Source organism: Drosophila yakuba, chromosome X (assembly GCF_016746365.2).
Source record: "Drosophila yakuba strain Tai18E2 chromosome X, Prin_Dyak_Tai18E2_2.1, whole genome shotgun sequence".
NCBI lineage: Eukaryota > Metazoa > Arthropoda > Insecta > Diptera > Drosophilidae > Drosophila > Drosophila yakuba.
Genome location: NC_052526.2, coordinates 579,060 through 596,088, shown reverse-complemented (window position 1 = coordinate 596,088; position 17,029 = coordinate 579,060). Strand labels below are relative to the sequence as shown.

The 17,029-nt window shown below is 46.7% G+C and overlaps 1 protein-coding gene across 10 annotated transcripts in view; it reads right to left on the bottom strand.

The window, feature by feature from the left end:
- The window catches only part of LOC6523829 (protein sidekick), a 63,079-nt gene that overhangs the window by 13,841 nt on the left and 32,209 nt on the right, over positions 1-17,029 (bottom strand). For 6 of the 10 annotated variants that reach the window (XR_005562111.2, XM_039377367.2, XM_039377385.2 and 3 more), the window contains exons 3-7: positions 14,358-14,492; positions 7,755-7,931; positions 5,533-6,286; positions 5,334-5,461; positions 4,760-4,897 (exon numbers count right to left, since the gene is read on the bottom strand). Coding sequence is in view for 9 of the 10 variants with exons in the window: in XM_039377367.2 (XP_039233301.1) it covers positions 4,760-4,897; positions 5,334-5,461; positions 5,533-6,286; positions 7,755-7,931; positions 14,358-14,492 (1,332 nt within the window). In the remaining variant the exon portion in view is untranslated. The remainder of the gene's footprint in view (positions 1-4,759; positions 4,898-5,333; positions 5,462-5,532; positions 6,287-7,754; positions 7,932-14,357; positions 14,493-17,029) is intronic. The other 4 variants (XM_039377391.2, XM_039377392.2, XM_039377402.2 and 1 more) reach the window with 1 other exon arrangement.

Sequence of the window (17,029 nt, the reverse complement as noted above, 5' to 3'; positions counted from 1 at the left end):
ACCCACATCCGCTTAGCCCAGTTCCTAGTTCCCTAGTGACTTGATTGAGTAGCTGATTCACTCGCTTCCCTCGATTAACTGCTCCAATAATGTTAATCCACCTTCCACCTTCCACTTGCCCCGAATTATACATCCTGGCCAATTAATCATGCTGCCATTTCGGCGGCATCTGCTGCAAGGAGGCCCCATATACTCGTACTCCTACATACTCTGATATATATTTTCGCGTATATGTTTTTTGCATTCCCCCGCAACGTTTGGCTCCAGTTCCGTTTGCCGCCCTTTAACTTTCTGTTGGTTAATGTTAATTATTTATTGGATTTTGAGTGGCACGATGCGATGGCTGCTCTCATTGTTCCACCCAGATGCCTTTCGCCTCTGAAGGCCGAGGCCGAAACTGAGGCTGCTTTTAACGGCTTTGCAACTGGCAACTGGCAGCCAGCGGGCGAGAATGTAATAATATTCGTAATAATTTCGCATGATGAAGCAATCCCGTTGACTACGCTTATGTAAATAGGTGCATAAAAATACGATAAAAGCAACATTAAGACATTAAGTGCTGCAGTTCGCTGTTGCAGTTGCCATTGAAATTGTTGGCGAAATCATAAAGATATCAACGCTGCTTAACGCCACGGGCACAATCACAATCACAGGAAAATAAACAAATCGAAAGAAAGAAAGAAGGAATATCCAGGTGTTGCGAAACTGAGGCAGCTCAACATCAGGACTACGGACAGCAAAGCTGCCCTGGATAAATTAAGTCACATCGAAACTAATTTCGACACGAGAAAATTAGAGGCGCAATACATAAAACACAACTCCTTCGGCAGGGCCACGTGTTAAGTGTGATTAAACTGCGGCGACCGCCAGCCAGCAGTCCTCTTTCCTTTTCATTTCCCAGCTCTTTGGCCCGCTTTTTATGACTCACTTAAGCCGCGTGTCTGAGACGCGGAAAGAAGGACCTAAGGACCTCCTCCTAAGTGGAGAAACAATTTGCGGCAGGACTCGCCGAGCAGACCTTTAAAAAACGAGCATCTGGCTGCGAGAGTGTTGAGCATAATTCGCGAATCTATGCCGTACAAGCAACATGGCGTATACGCAATGTATACATTGAGTGCAGAAATAGAATGAATTCATGCATGGAATTATCTTAGCATTTAATAAATCATTGGGCTATTTCCCTTAAGCATTGCCATTCCCTTCGTCCTGCGTGCAAGGAGTTGAGGAGTTGAGTTGGCTGTAATTAATTTCGAGTTGACCCACTAAAGAGCCAAAGACGCAAAGAGCCAAGGAGGCCGCGCCATCAACTTGAAGTCGTAATAAAACGCTCACTCAGCCGGACAAGGGGGAAAAGTGGGTGGTGGCGATGAGGGTGGTGCGGAAAACTGTGCGGCACTGGCAATGGCGTGCGATGGTAATAATTGGAATTACTTGGCCATTCCAGCGTCCACTATTAGCATACGAATGGTTTCTAGCCGTCGTGCCGCCTTTAGCCTTTTAAAGTTTCAACCACCCACCACCCATTTTCCCATTTGGCACCGCTTAAATGCTTTCTCGCTTAAGTCTCCCTTTGGGCAGCGCCATTTCCTTATACAAATAAGTACATATTTTCCGACTAATCGAATACCACTCGTTTATTGCCAACTGGGCGCATTGTCCAACTTTAGTAACCACGTTAGAACTATTATGGCCTTTAGTTGCAACTGTGCCAAAATATGTAAGAGAAACTCCTTGTTTGTGGCCCTAGCATGTCGCAGGCCAATCAACTCGATTCCTGCACTCCCACGGCAATCAATCACTGGGCGATATGGGCTTAAGCTCCGCTGACCTCCGAACTCCGAACTCCAACATCCGACCTCTGACCTCCAACCCACCTACCTGTTGGCGGGCCATAAAAACCAGAAACGAAACTTTCGACCGAGCAATCAAAAGAAATTCCTTCAAATTCGCACACCACTACTGGCGATCGCATTGAGCCATCAGCCGAAAGTAAAGGAAACAGCCACGCCCACTCCGCCCCCAAGGACGCCTAATTACTCCTGCACACTTCTACAAACAAACAAACAAACGTTGGTTGTTAGGTGCAGGCACTTTGGAAATGGCAGGAAGCAGCGATTAAAATCACTTTTGCGTTTCGGGAAATTACAAAATTATGTAACTCGAGAGTTGGGGCAGCCGGGAAAAGCGCAGGCAGCCGGAAAATGCGCTGTGGAAAGCTCTGACTGTGGCAGGTGCAGGGCGCGTTGGAAGTTGGGCCACGAATGCAGACTAGCACTAAGCACTGAGCGCCAACTTAACAAAAATGAAGTGAAGAGGGCTCCAGAGAAAAGGGCAACACAGAAGGATGCACAACTTTGACAAACACTGGGCGGCGTTTGGCGGCAGGAGGTGCAATTAAAATGCAGCATCCCAGGTCTGCGGATCCGAGAGCAACCGAGATATCCCGCTGAACGCGAAAGGCTGGAAAATAGTTTCCGAACTCAACTTCTTAGCCCTTCGGTGGTGAGCAACACCCTTCCAAGCGGAGATTAGCGGAAGCTGCTGGCTTCTGGGCTGAGAACTGAGAACTGGCAATGGCAAATCAGCCGCCCAAATTCCAAACACTTGTTGCCATTGCGCGGAGCTGTGGAAAGGGAAGTCTGCTAACTGTTGTCTGAAAGGAATGACGGCGGAGATGGAGGATCATCCTTACCAGCAGATAAACGAAAAGAAATGAAATCGAGCGGGTCACAAGTACAGGATTAATATGTAGCACTGGACCGGACCCAGTGGCATGTGGTCAGTGCTCAAAGGTGTTCATAATCGGATCCTGATCCCGATCCCGATTCTGATCTGGATTATCCTGGCATGCAGCCATTACGCGCCAGCTGAGTGCTGTGCAAAAGGGCCATGCTCCCATCCAGAAACAAAGCCGATTAGGCCGGCAGCTCCCCCTTCGTCAAGTTGGCCAGGAGCAAATGCAGCCAGACAGCAGTAGCAGGGAAGTGGAAGTGGAACTCCTGCCGGCAATAAAACGTAAACATGGGAATGGGAGGTTGGGCAGAGAAGTGGAGTGTTGGAGGGACTAAGTGAATCGTAAAACTCTTTGGCGCAGACAAACAAATTGTACAAATTGGCTCGAATTAGTCTAGGCAAATAAAATGAAATGAGCCGCAACGATTGGTTACCATTCAGTCACGGGGGCGAAGGAGCAAAATATGGCACAAACTCGCTTTACTTGCTTTATCTATCTATAAAAGCTGAAAAGTTTTTCAATAAACCGCTGACGACAAAATCTCTTAACTAGTTTAAGCCAAATACAATGCAGCAGGACTGCTTTTTTGCAGATGACAAAGAATGAATAGATGGAATGGAATGGAGAAGTGAAGGAAAGTGACGTGAAGTGAAGGAGGGCGAGATGCTGCAACATCAGAATAACTCAGCAAAATATGCATGGAAATTTCAATTTACATGAAAATCCCAGCTTTGACCATAAAAATTTAAGCGACGGAGGGCAGCACAAACTTTGTTTAAAGTCCCATCAAGAAACTTGGCTGGGACCGTCAAAACAATATGTCCTTCGCCCCGTGAAAGGACCTCAACTCAAGCCTCAACTCTATCTCTCAAATATCTGAAGCGCCAGCGGAGTCATCCGTTTTCTTTTGGCTTGGATTTGGGTTTGGGGTTTGGTTTGGGTTTGCGTTTGGAGTTGGGCTCATGAATGAAGAATTTTTCCCTGGCCAGCCAGGAACGCCAAGCTCTCAGCGCAGACAAAAGGAGCCAAAAGGAGCCGAAGGAGCCAGAAGGAGCCAGAAGGGAAACCCTACGATGCCATGTCAGCATGACAATATACGCCCCGCCCCCCGAACGACTGGTGCGACTTGTGTGTCAGTCTTAATTTTCGCATTATGAAATTCATTAAAATGCTAAATTCTGCCACACCAACTCGTAACTCGTAACTCGTAACTCGTATTCCAGTGGGTGTGGGCGTGGCCCTGTTTTTTGGGTGGCTCGCAACCCTGAGGCAGCCATTTGACCCGGCTCTTAACGGTACTTCGGAGCCTTTGAAGGTGAAGTCCCAACTCCTATACATACCTATACATACCTATATTACCCGTCACTCAATGTCAAATTCATATTATCGCTTTTGGGGGTTGTGCCAACTTAATATTCTGGCAAGAGATAAAGATACAAAGAGTCCACAGAATGATTAAATCCTTTTTTTATATTATTCTAGACCAAACCATGCAGAGGAGTGAACTAATATCCTTAACAAATATGTGCACAAGGTGTAGGCTAATCAACTTAAACGAAAAATTCTTGCGCTTTTGACAAATTTGATAGGCAAGGCAGTGGAGAATAGGACAAATGAAATTCCTACCGCTTCTGTTGGCCAAAGGCGCTTGGCTAAGAATGCAAAGCGAAGGGAGAAATAACAAACAAATAGGGAAGATGAAACGAAAACCAGGGAGCCACTGAATACTTGCACATAATATAAGCTTAAAATTAAACGCCAAAGGCAGTGAAAGTGAAATAACAGCAACAGCCAAGCCAATAAAACAACAAATTCGAAAGGAATCAAAAGAGCTACTTGCTACATGCTACATGCTACGTGCTACGTGCTATGATATTATAAAGGGTTTAAAAGTTTAAAAGGGTGTTCAGGTGCTTTTCTCTAAGTGCAAGAAGTGGTTCCTTGAGGTGCAAGCAAGTGTGCAAGTGGGTGTTGTTGTGCGTTTGTGGTTGTGTGTTTGTGTGGCATTTAGCAGTATGCCCATACCAAAGCGAAACTCCTTGCGTCTATCAGAGGAACCTGGTTCCGATCCCCTTTCCGATCCCAAGCCAGCATGCGAAGCTCTTACCCTCAGGATTCGCGGCTGGGCCAAGCGCTTCACGCGGTTCTTGGCCGGCTCTTTTGCTATTGATTCGTTTGTTAATAATGGGTTAAAAGGTCAATATGCGAAATTGGTTAGGGTATTGGTATACTTCAGATGTTTGGGGTGGCGATGTTTAGATAGGTATTTGATGGTATTTGGCGCGGAGGCACATGTAGATATACGTATCATTTAGCGAAGTAACAGGCATTCAGGCATTTTCTTGGTCTATCATTTGCAATTGCACTGTGTGACATTGGTTAACGCGTTAATCAATAAATAAGTTTTAAACTATACTGTATTATTTGAATATTTTTTAAAGCTTTTGCTCCTTTCTTTAAGCGTTGGCTGAGCGAAATGCCAAGTAATAATGTGATAGAAATCGCAGTTTTCAACTAATCTATGAACCTTGTAGCTACCTATTCCTATATGCACAACCATTGTCACACAGGCAGCGGAATAAATCAGCTCTTGACTTACTTTTTACGCGCAGCCAGGTGCTCGCCGAATTCTCGCCCGCCTCGTTGATGGCCAGGCACTGAAACATGGCAGCATCATCCAGGATTAGTTTCTTAATTACCAGCGTATTATCCGTGCTCAACGAGTATCTGCGAAGGGATTTCAAAACCAGAGAGCAGTTAGCGTAAGCGTTTACAGAACCAATCGAGCCAAAACCCACCTTCCACTCTCGATGTGCGCATCCACCGACTCTGCATTCCGGAACCACTTGACCTGGGGCGTGGGCTCACCGACCACGTCGCAGGCGAGCTGCACCTGTCCGCCGAATTCGCCAAAGGTTTCCGCTCGCATGGGCGTGAAGAAGAGCGGTGGCTCGAGGATTTGGAGGCGGGCCGAGGCACTGACGGCCGGATAGCCACCACTGCGCAGTCGCACCTGGCAGCTGTACTCGCCGGAGTGCGAGCTGTTCACCTGCAGCAGGGCCAGGGTGCGGTTCCACGGATCGTTGAGGGTGTGCCGCACTCCGGCCGTTTCCACGGCGAGGCCGTCCTTCAGCCAAAGGGTCTCCAGTTCGTGCAGGGGTCGGGCATTCGCGATGCACTGCAGCTCCACCACGCCGGTGCCCAACTTAACCTTGACATCCTGCGGAGGAACTATGATCTCGGGCGCCACCTCTATGTACGGATCCCCGCTGACGTTCAGGTGAACGAAGGCGCTGCTCTCCTCCTTGCCCAGCTGCGTGTTGATGGCCTTGGCCCGGTATCCCCTGCGATCGTTCTCATCCGCACTCAAGATAATCAGCTGGTTGGCCTGGGTGAAGGCGTACTTGATGTCATAGTTCAGCGGTCCGTCCTCCGACTGCCACATCACCGACGGCACGGGCACAGACTCAATGGGCGGCATGTCGAATATCGCGGGGTGACCACTGACCACTGTCAGACGACCTTCTGTCGTGTTCTCAAAGATGCCCATGTCTGCAAGAAAAAGGAAATATCAGTTGTATACTCAAGAACTAAGTTTGCGTAGCTTACAGATCGCATTCAGAGAGCAAATGATTCACTCTTCGAATGTGAGCCACAGTATCTATTAAGTTTAGTCGCGCAATCTAGCGTAACCAATAGTCTTTGCCCAATTAAGCACACACACCGCACCGAAAGCCATGGAAACCCAGGAGAAGGGCTTTATACCTCCCACCTTTGACCTGTGGTGTCATTCCCTAATTGAACTGAAGGCATCGCGCGGCCTGCGTGCACGCCTGTTTAACCTCTGACCCCGCTCTCAAGCATTTCCCCACCCACTAAACACCCGCTGAAAGCACTCAGATGGGCTTTAAAGGTTATTAGTTCAGTTTAAGCTCGCCCTCCCTCTCGACGCGGCCCCTCAATTAATTAAGTGCTCAAGACGCTGCCGCTGCCGCTGCTGCTGCTGCTCCACGCCAACCAGTCGCCGTCGCCTATTCATTGATTCAGTCACGAGAAGAAGGTCACGGAGGAGGAGGCTTCTTGCCAGTGGTGCGGTGCGGTGCGGTGCGGAGTAGCGAGATAATTGTGCCAAATATGGGCGAGTACCCACTGTTTTGAGTCACCCGCGGAGGATACTCGCACTGTGTGCGTCCCAACCCTTTTAACCCTTCAAATAAGGTACATCAGATAAGGTGCTTTTTGCTGGTTTCGCAAATGGAGTACCCGTGGAGTAGGCCATCAGCACGCTTGGGCGATGGCATAATGGACGTCTCGTGCTCCTCATGTCGAGAGCTCGATTTATTAGGTTCAAGTAGTGGCACACTCTCACGCAGGGCTCAAGTGTCACTCACACTTGCTGGTCTAATTGTTCGTTGCATCTCTGCACCCACCCGGTGACCTTTACTCCCAACCCTTCCCACCCTCCTCCGTTTCCACGTTGTAATTAAGTTCGCATTAAATAAAAATTAGCAGCTAAATGATTATCACCACTTGCTGTGACAGCCGTTTGCCGTTTGATTTGTACTCCACCTAGGAAACCACTTGGATTATAAGCAAGACACTCTACCATCTGGCTCTGAAGTAAATGAACTTTCCGATCAAAAGTAAATAACTTCTATCAAAGGGATGAGCAAAGCTCATTGCCTCACATGATTAATTACGACTGCGACCATAATAGCCCTTTGGGAAACATTGCTCCACAGTCCATAGTTAATGTGGAATAAAGAATAAAGAGCTGCAATAAGCCAGCATTGAATTTCGTTAATTTTTCGTTTAATTGGTAACTCGAACTCTTGAAACCATCCCGGGAATATCTCGAGTTTCCGAGCCTCCAAGTATCTATATCCCAACTTCTCACTGCCTTTGATGATGTGCGTAATTGTTGACGTACGGGGATGTACGAATGTGCCCCGCAGGACTTCGACTCCTTCGGCCCCAAATGCCACCCCATCCATGTCGGTGTTATTTGTGAACAACTTACAGGCCACGACAACGTCGCTCTTTTCGCTGAATATGGATCCGGCATCGTTCCTGGCGATGCACTGATAGCTGCCCGCATCCTCGCGCCGCGTGCTGTGGAATCGGTAGAACTGACTGGATGAGAAGTCGCCGACGGGGACGCCGTCCTTCAGCCATCGGTATGTGGGCTGCGGGTATCCTGGAGATGCAAGAAACATACAGAGGGAGCTTTAATAAATATTATTCTCAAGGGTATGGGTAGGGTATCTCATGTGTGCCACTAAGCCGCAGCTTTATTTCCTTCCTGTTCAGTTGGCGGAGCAGTGTTTAAATGAATGTATTAAGTGTGTATTTGTCCGTCCACTGAAACCATACATGTGCGTATTATTATTTTATATTTAAAGTAATTAACGATGAAGCATGCAGGAATAGGAGCCGTTACGCGCATATGTGCTCCAGAGTGTCTAATTGCATGTTTATTATTATTATTCAGCGGCCATTAATTGCAAATGCATCGCAGACACTTTTGCATTTAAATTGCATGCTTGTCAGGATTTTCTGCCAAGGAAAATAAAGGGAAAACGCCAAGACGCCAAAGCTTCTGGGATGGAGCGATGCATACAGGATAGCATGGGCATGGCATGGCATATAGAGAATATAGAGTATAGAGGGCCACTCTGATTTCAGTGCTGCTGCCGAGCATTTAAATTAAAGTTGATTTATATGGCCACCCTCCTGACCACCGCTCATCCCACTCGCAGGCCAGACTCTGGCCAAACTCCCTTTGCGAAATGGAATTGCAATTGGAATGGCTAAACAAAAATTACATGTGACCCAAGGGGCGGGGAGGAGGGGCCGGCTGCTGAACTAAATGAAAGTCTGAATAAAATATGCGATTCGCCTAACTGACCAGGATGCAACACATCACAGGACCGAGCCAGCCGAACGGGAGCAGACGGATTGGATTGGATTGGATGGGACTGGGACTGGTTAGCCGGAGGCCGAAATCCTAGAGCGAGAAGTCACCCCAGCAACAGCACCTTCCCCATTCCCATTCCCATTCCCATTCCCAGTCGAAAATCCTGGCGGGGCCATCAACGCCTTTGCAAAGAGTTTATGTTGGGGACCTGGACTCATGGAGGCATCGGGATGCGATGGATGGATGGATGGATGGATGAATGGATGTAATGTCGCATACCCTGTGCTGAAGGCCTTCTGAACCTTGATTTCAAATATCCACTTTTAAGTTTCAAAGCGACCACTGAGATTTCGGAATAATATTTGAGTTTTTAAAGAACTTTCTGATCTGATGATAGCACTATACCAACATACCCTGGCTATTTATGGGTAGCAACGAGTAGCCAAACGTGGCCAATGGCATTGCAATTCACTTCATTCAGTTTGCAGACAAAATCGAATTGAGCCGAGTTAGAAGCGAAACTGGAAACTACCAGTTGAGAACGGGAATCAACTTGAGAATAGGGCGTCCAAGGGTGGAAAAAGTCGAGAGTGCGGAGAAGGCTGGAGACGGGGGAGAAGAGGGGGGAAGACAGTGGAAAGTTTTCCAAGTGTTGGCCAAAAAAAAATAGGGGAAATTCGAAAGCGCAAGAAAGCTTAAGAAGCAAAGACGGAAGGAAAAAAGTTACATGGACGGAGAGGACAAAAAGGCAAAGTCTGTTTGAGCATTTTGGGCAATGACGCCGCTATAAAATTACAATTTGGGGAATTGTAAACCAAATGCACACAGCCACACATATGGTCGCAAGGACGAACACTCATATGATCGCACTCACACACTCGCACATCTGAGCCAAGATAGTCAACATTAAAAAAGCCAAGGAAGCGAAATGTGCCAGCGCGCCAAGTTGAAGGGAAGGGCCAAGAGGTGGGGGGATTAAGGGGGGAATGGTCATTGAGCGTTGTGTGTGTGTGTGTAATGAGTTTTAAATAACTAAACTAACACAAATCCTTTAAGCCCCAGCCACTTCAAGTCTCTGTCACTACCAAAAATTGCCATAAAGCAGAGGGAAGGAAAATACTCTAAGCAGATCAAAGAAACATACAAAGGCAATGGGACAGGGAAAGCAAAAAAGGAAGCTAAAGACGGAGAAATTCACATTCTCTTGGGATTGTCAGACAGTCAAATTGGAAAAAGGCTCTTGTAAAACGAATGGGAAATGGAATTGACAGACCGCAAATTCATTAAAAAGAACGCAAATTTCATTTGCTAGCCGCAAAAAAGTAGAAGAAATGATTGCAAAAGGGCTGCCTACATTCAATCGCTTAAACGGAGCTTTTTTATCCATTTACTTGGCATTTTCATAAAATAGCTATTTCCTCTGCAACCCATAAAAGTGTCGTGCACTTTATTTTACCCTCTCAAAAACGGGCAACAAGTCATCACCATATTTCCGTGGCTTTCCTTGTGGCTTGCAGCACAACAGCACATTCACTCAGTCAGCCAGTCAGTCAATCAGTTAGGCAATCAATCAATCAGTCAGTTAGTGTGTCTAAGCGAGCCCAACTGCATACAAATAAATTTAATAAACAGGCAACGCAATGAAACAAATTGCATTTGTATGTGCAGAGGGGATTCCCGTTCCGCAAAGCGGAAATTGTTTGATTTGTGGCCGGGCAAATCCGTCGAAAGGCCCACGAAATCAATTGGGTTTAAGAATACTGCACTGCCAGTTGTGTGGGCTGCAGGGTGCGGGATGCGGGGTGCGGGATGCAGGATGTAGGACGCAGGATGTAGATGCAGGATATGGGGAGACGGAAGAGCAGCCCAGTCATAACTCCAGTTTAAACGTCCGGACTCCGGACCATCGGCATTTGCCTAGCGCACTCTTTGCTGTGCGCTGTGGCCCCAAAGTCAATTCGCCAATCCGTCGACCTAAACTCTCGGCCCCAGAGATCTCCGATGGACTCATCCTGGCCTAAACGCCAAACGCCAAACTCCACACAAACACAAAAAACCCAGCTCTGTGTGCTTCCCTTTGTGATTTCAGTCACTTTCCGCTGGATTTTACTTCAGCGGAGGAATAACAGGTATTTATCTGGACCTTTAAAGCGTGATTTTAGCCAAGATCTATCGACATACAAGTACATACGAGAAATAACGAAATTTTTCAAATCTAATTACGTTACGTTGTGCTCTGTTCCTCTTTCTTTTGAGTTGTTGTGAGTGTGTGCAAGTGCAAGTTTCTGAAGTTTTGTGTTGTGTTGTGTTGTGTTGTGGCACTTGAAGCAAAGTAAACATTAAAAGTGCCTGGAGGCTTTTCCCTTTGTCGCCGCTGCACTTTTCAACTGCACATTTCCCTTTGATGCATTTCTCGCCCCCACTTGCACATTTCGTCACTCTCTGCGCTCCATTCCCTAACACTTTTGCTTACTACTCGCACCGCAAAAGAACAGGAATAACACAGCGGCAAATTGGTTGATTAAAGAAGTGTGTCTCCTGCACACGGTGCGGTGCACTGCGAAAAATGGTGGTGCTGCTTTCTTGGTAGTTGTACGTACATTCTGGTATGTATATCTGAAATAAGCATTCCCGAAACTCGATCCTGTTCCCAATAGTTACGCCACTTTTCATTATCTGCAAGCCGCATTGTGCATCGTGTGCTGTCGTTGCAGCGAGGCGTTCGTCTTTAAGTAAACACAATATTCTTGATGCTTTCTCCTATCGGTTTGCATCAATTTCTTCTCGACTTTTTCTCGGTTCTCAATTCCAGGAATACTTTGTGTGCCGATGCCTGTTCCACATCTGTATGTGCATATGAATGTACATATGTACACACATGCCAGGCATCCATTCCGGCAGCACAACACATTAGGCAAAGCCATCCACTTCAGCCTAAATGACGACACGAGTTGCATATCGCTCACTCTTTCTCTAGGCCGCCTTTTTCTTCTTCTTCTACTACTACTTCTTCTTCTTCTTCCTCTCCTCCTGGGAGGAAACAACGGGGCTTACGGCAGCGGGAGGGGAAGTGGGGATATGGGGTATAAATAAAAATTGCGACAAAAAGCTGCCAGCAAAAACAATAGTTTGCAATTTTTCAGTTTACCTCCCCCTCCTCGTGCATCCCAAAGTTTCCCCCTCACTTTTCCCTGCGCAGCAGCAGAGTGAAGAAGCTGGGAAAAGTGCACCGAAAGAAATGCATTTGAAGTTCGAACTTACGCCACTTTCAGCGTGATTCGGACATGGACAAGAGTTTGGGACAGTTTTTCCGAGGAAATGTCGCGCTTGGGAATAGTCGTCTACTAATCAGAAGTCATGTCTTGTTTTCCCTGTACAATGGAAAATTAAGGGAAATTCCTGAGCCACGCACGTTTCTGCCGAGTGTGTGTGTGTGTGTGTCATGGAAATGCTTGCCAATCCCTCTACTTCGCTTTGCTTTCTTCTACAAATGCGTTCTTCGTTGCTTTTTGTCTCTTTCCCTTGTTTTTTGCGCTGCTCCTCCTTGTTCAACACATGTTGGACCTGCAGCACTGCCACTAAAAACAACTTTGGCGGCTTTTGTTGTTGCCGGAGAAGTCTTTGTTGCAAGTGAATGCGCTACATTTGCGAGGCAGCCCCAGAAGAAAGGGAGAAGACGACGAAGAAGAAGCCACATTCTCCATTCTCCGTTCTCCATTCACTCGGTGTTTATTTTTCCTAGCCAGCTCCCTTGCTCCACCTAGTGCCTCGGCCTCATCGCATTTCATTTTGTTGGCTAGAAACAATTCCACACACATTTAGCTTAGCTCTTGCTCTACTACCATCATACCCCTGAAGTTCTTCTAATGGGGTATATTAGTTGGGTCTCTAGTAGCTGTTCCCAGTAGCCCCGTTTCTATTTTCCGACTTCTCTCACTTTTGCAGGGCATTCCTAAGGCTTCCATTCGAAGGACCTAGCTCATAGAACAGGAGCTAGTGTTGTTTTCACGATTGCCGCCGCACAAAACGCGAACATCGCGGACAAAAGTCTGAGCCAAGATGAGATGGCAACGGATGCAGGACGATGACGATGAGATGGGGGATGGGGGATGGGAAACTTGTTTTGCTGGAGGGACCCGATTCCTCCATGGCTACGAAAAACACTGAAAAGGTGGGAGGCAACCTTCTTCGTAGGCATAACACCCCCACCACTGCCACCCACCATATATCTGTGCATAAACTATCGCGGGAAGTGTTTTGTTGAGTGTGGAAAGGGGAAGAGGGTAGAGGGGCGAGGGGAGTGGAGTCAGGGGATGAGATGACAGCTAAAACCGCCAAAGTGACTGAAAGCGCGAACGTTGCGGCATGTGTGACAACGCCAAGGAGCAGCTAAAGTGATTTGCATTTGTTTTCAAGCTCCTTCTATTTTTCCATCTTTTTTTCTCTTCTTTTCTTTTTTTTTGGGCAGCTTATGCAAAGTGCACGGCTCTCGTGCGTCGCTGCACAGATCCCCATAAATGCGCACAAAAACAACAACAAAACACAGATGCTGTGGCATGTGTGTGTTCCGTGTTGTGTGTTGTGTGTTGTGTGTTTTCCGCTCAAATGTGCATCAAAATGCTGACGACAACTCGGAGCATGGGGAGCCCTCTCAAAAGGCCAAAAAAGCAACTACGATTATCGTCGACCACCCCGCCGCACTTCCCTTTAGCATAGTAACAGAACAGTAACAGTAAAAGTGGGGTAGCTGATAGTCGAGACGCACGTACGTACATATGTAGCGTTTGCCAGTTTCGGAACAACAAACGTTTTCGGACAATTGCGATTATGTTGGAGAATATATCGCCACTAGGATTGGTAAACCAAACAAGGACTGCTCTGAAGAATAATTTACGTGGTGCGGCACTCGGAAAGGGCATTAAAAACAAGATCGAATAAGAGAACAGAGACTGCACAGTAAGCCATAACACATTTTTTCCGCTCAAATTCGGGGAGGAGCCATGTGTAACCGATACTCCCACCTGTCAAATGCAGGAGGCGTTACGAAGGAAGCATTACGTGAGCCTGGGAGCCTGGGAACTTGGGAGCTTGGAAGCTCGGGAGCCTGGCTCCCTGGACTTTGGGCACGTCCCAAAGCGCTCAAAGGATTACACGACGACCGCCTGGGAACAGGAGTGGGAGTGGGATTGGGAGTGGGTGTGGCACCTGGGCTGCGACTGTGGGTTTCGCGCTGAAGCAAAGAGCCTCGGTGGGGGGAAACCTGATAAAAGTTATTGTTTTTCTACTTCATTATCTTTCAAAAGCGCGTGCGAAAGCAGGAGACGAGAAATGTTTTCGTTTATGGTTTCGTTTTACACTTTCTTGGCTTTTAGCTTAGCCGTCAGGCGATTCGAGGGACAAGTGCTGTGTGTTGTGTGTTGAAGGCCGAAGGAACAACGAGGGCAGGTGACAGATGGGGGTATTATAATTCCGCTCCCATTGGGCATTTGTTTGACACGCCCAGACGATGACACGCCGCCAGCTGCGACTTCTGTGTATGAGCTAGTTTGTGTCATAGTTTGTTCAATAAACAATTAACTGATTTTTGTTTATCCCCGCCTATAATCGCTCAGTTAAAAGTAATGGGTTTCTGGTCTGTAAGCCTCGTTGATGAGCTACTCCTCCTCATACTCCACTTTATTAATGATATTATGTTTCTTCACTTACCCAGCGCATGACACTGTAGTATCTTGGTGCTGCCCTCGCTGACAATCGACCCCGATGACGATGGATGCGTGGTGAATCGTGGGGCTTGGAGCTGCTGCTGCTGGACGATGGAGTTCTGCTGCTGTAGATTGGCATCTGCAAATGGGGAAGAGCGAAAGACACTTTAGCATCAAGCCATTCAAAAGTAGAAATTATAAGATATACAAGTTTAAGCGGGTTTCCCTTAAAGCATCGCAACCCAAAAAACATTTTACAGGGCCCACCTTTACACCGAAAGGTTTGCGAATGAAAAATGCGTGATTTATGGCAGCGGAAAATACGTACCAGCCTGAACCCGCTGTAATATATAACCAATCTATGGGGATATAGCCACCCAAACAGGCAAGATCGATTCGATTGCACTTGAATTTTTCCCATTTCTGTATATTTTTTATGGTGTACACTTTCGGTTTGGCTTCGAGAAAACTGAGCTTGCAGCCGAAAATACGGCATTATGGCAGGGACAAAACAACAATGGAAAGCATGTTAAATAAATAAACGCCTTTAAATAGTTATTCTGCATAAAAAGTTTCCCATAAACTGTGTTTTTATTTAATTTGGCCACGCAAATCGAACCCAAAACTAAAATCGAGAAGCTCAGTTCACGAGTTCTCGGGTTCACAAGTTAAACAAAACAAAAGGCACTGGAATATATGGTTTACAAATCGAATGCCTGAAGGCCTTCGGTCAGAAATTCTAATGTGGTTTTCCTAAAACAACAGAATTTAATTGTTCTCCAGTGTTGTTTGCTCTGAAGTGCTGCACTTCCGTTTAAAGTTGAGGATAACCCCAAGAATGACAGAATACTCTGTTCAACTTCTAATGATTATGCGTATATGGTTGCCAATTGGAAATATAGAAGCTACAATACAGCGATATAAAAGTCGCTATCAAAGGCCAACAAATTTGTACTCATCGAGGCGCTCGACGTCAAACTGAAATTGCGCGTGAGTGTTGCATTTGGAAACTCTCATTGCTGGTGGCACATTCGGGATATCTGGATATCTGGATATCTGGATATAGAATGAGTAACTGGCTTCACTCGTTTGCAGCTAGCAATAAACAATACAATATAAATGACATGCATTCACATTCCGCAGACAAAACATCAACGCACTCTGCCATTTTATGGCCCGTGAATCATTTGGGTCTAGAAGCACCCCGTTTGCACTACCGAAATGGTTAAAAAAGCTGGGTAATTAGTTCAAATGGAATGAAGTTGATGGTTTATTGAAGATATATTGTACAAAATAGGGCCATCTTTAACTGACATGTAAACATATTCACTTGATTGTGTTCTCAAGCAAAGCTGTACTTCTAATTCCACTGAAGAAGCATCTCTAAACCGCTGAGGATACCAATCAACTGGTCAGTTTCAGCTTTTTGCACTCTCACAGCTTCTTGATCTTTGTCGTTGATTTCCATGGTGATGATGATGATTTGGTCCGCAGTTTTCCAGTGGGTGCTGCTGGTGTGTTTGCGGGTGTGTGTGAGTGTGTGTTCTGCCACTTCACTGTTTACTGTTGCCGTGTTGGCCTGTTGTTCTTATTGTGGAGCCCTTGTTTGGTTTCAGGCCGAGTCAATGACGCTTTAGCCACAGGCCACCGATGCCCCATTGGCGTTGAAGTGATGACTAACCATCTATAGAACACTGTGCCAAAATGCGGATCGAATCAGTATTAGATGATGCTATTTCTGTGCATATCAGCAAAGTTAATGTTTTTTTTAATATCCTTGGTGCTAATGTGTGCAGCAATGTTGCCAGCGTTTTAATGCATGTATAAATACGAAATGCATACAATTTGCCATCTGTTTACTTGCAACCGCAACATTCTCTCGGTGCTTCAGTGGCAGCTGCCCCAATGTAAGTTGTCCAGCTATCAAACTAAGCAGGCGTTAAATTGCCATCATCGAGGGGAGGTGGACATGGAAATAGAAGTGGCAACGACAAAGGTGTTTGGGTGGCAGGGGGTAGCCTGATGATTGGCAAAAGTAGGTGGGGAGGGTGGCGGGTGGCATGTGGCAGGTGGGGCACAAAGCGAGCTGCACGGGCGGCTGAATCTCCACGTGTCTGTGTCTCTTGCACACCCTTTGCCGAATGGGTTTCCTTTGCTTCGGTCAGCAGTGGGGCACATATGGATGTGGCCCGCCCTTTGGCTTTTGTGGTTTTCTGCGCCTGCGCAGCCCACAGAGAATTCCAAATTCCATTTTGCATGGCTTCTCCGCACATTGGACATTCGATATGCTGGTGTGCAGTCTGGCAGCCTTCCTCCTGCCGCAGCTTCTTCTGCACATAGTCGCTGCTATTGAGACTTTAAGTGAAAGCGATCAGCGGTGCTTTAAAGCATTACATATCAATCATTCACATTCGAACGTCTTGCACACATTTGTTGTAAGTATTTATGTCAAAATTAAGGTCGCGATTAACTTGCGTTTTTAATAGCAGTTTCCTTTTTCTCTTCCTGTCAGCTGGCACTTATTAGCGATGCGTTTAATTTGCAACACGCACTGAAGTGCTGCAGGTTGGCAGGAAACTGTGTCAGTCCCCGACTCACAGCGACACGCAGCATGCAACACATGCACGCAGCATGCAACACATGCACGCAGCAATGGCAGCCACTAAAGCAAACCCG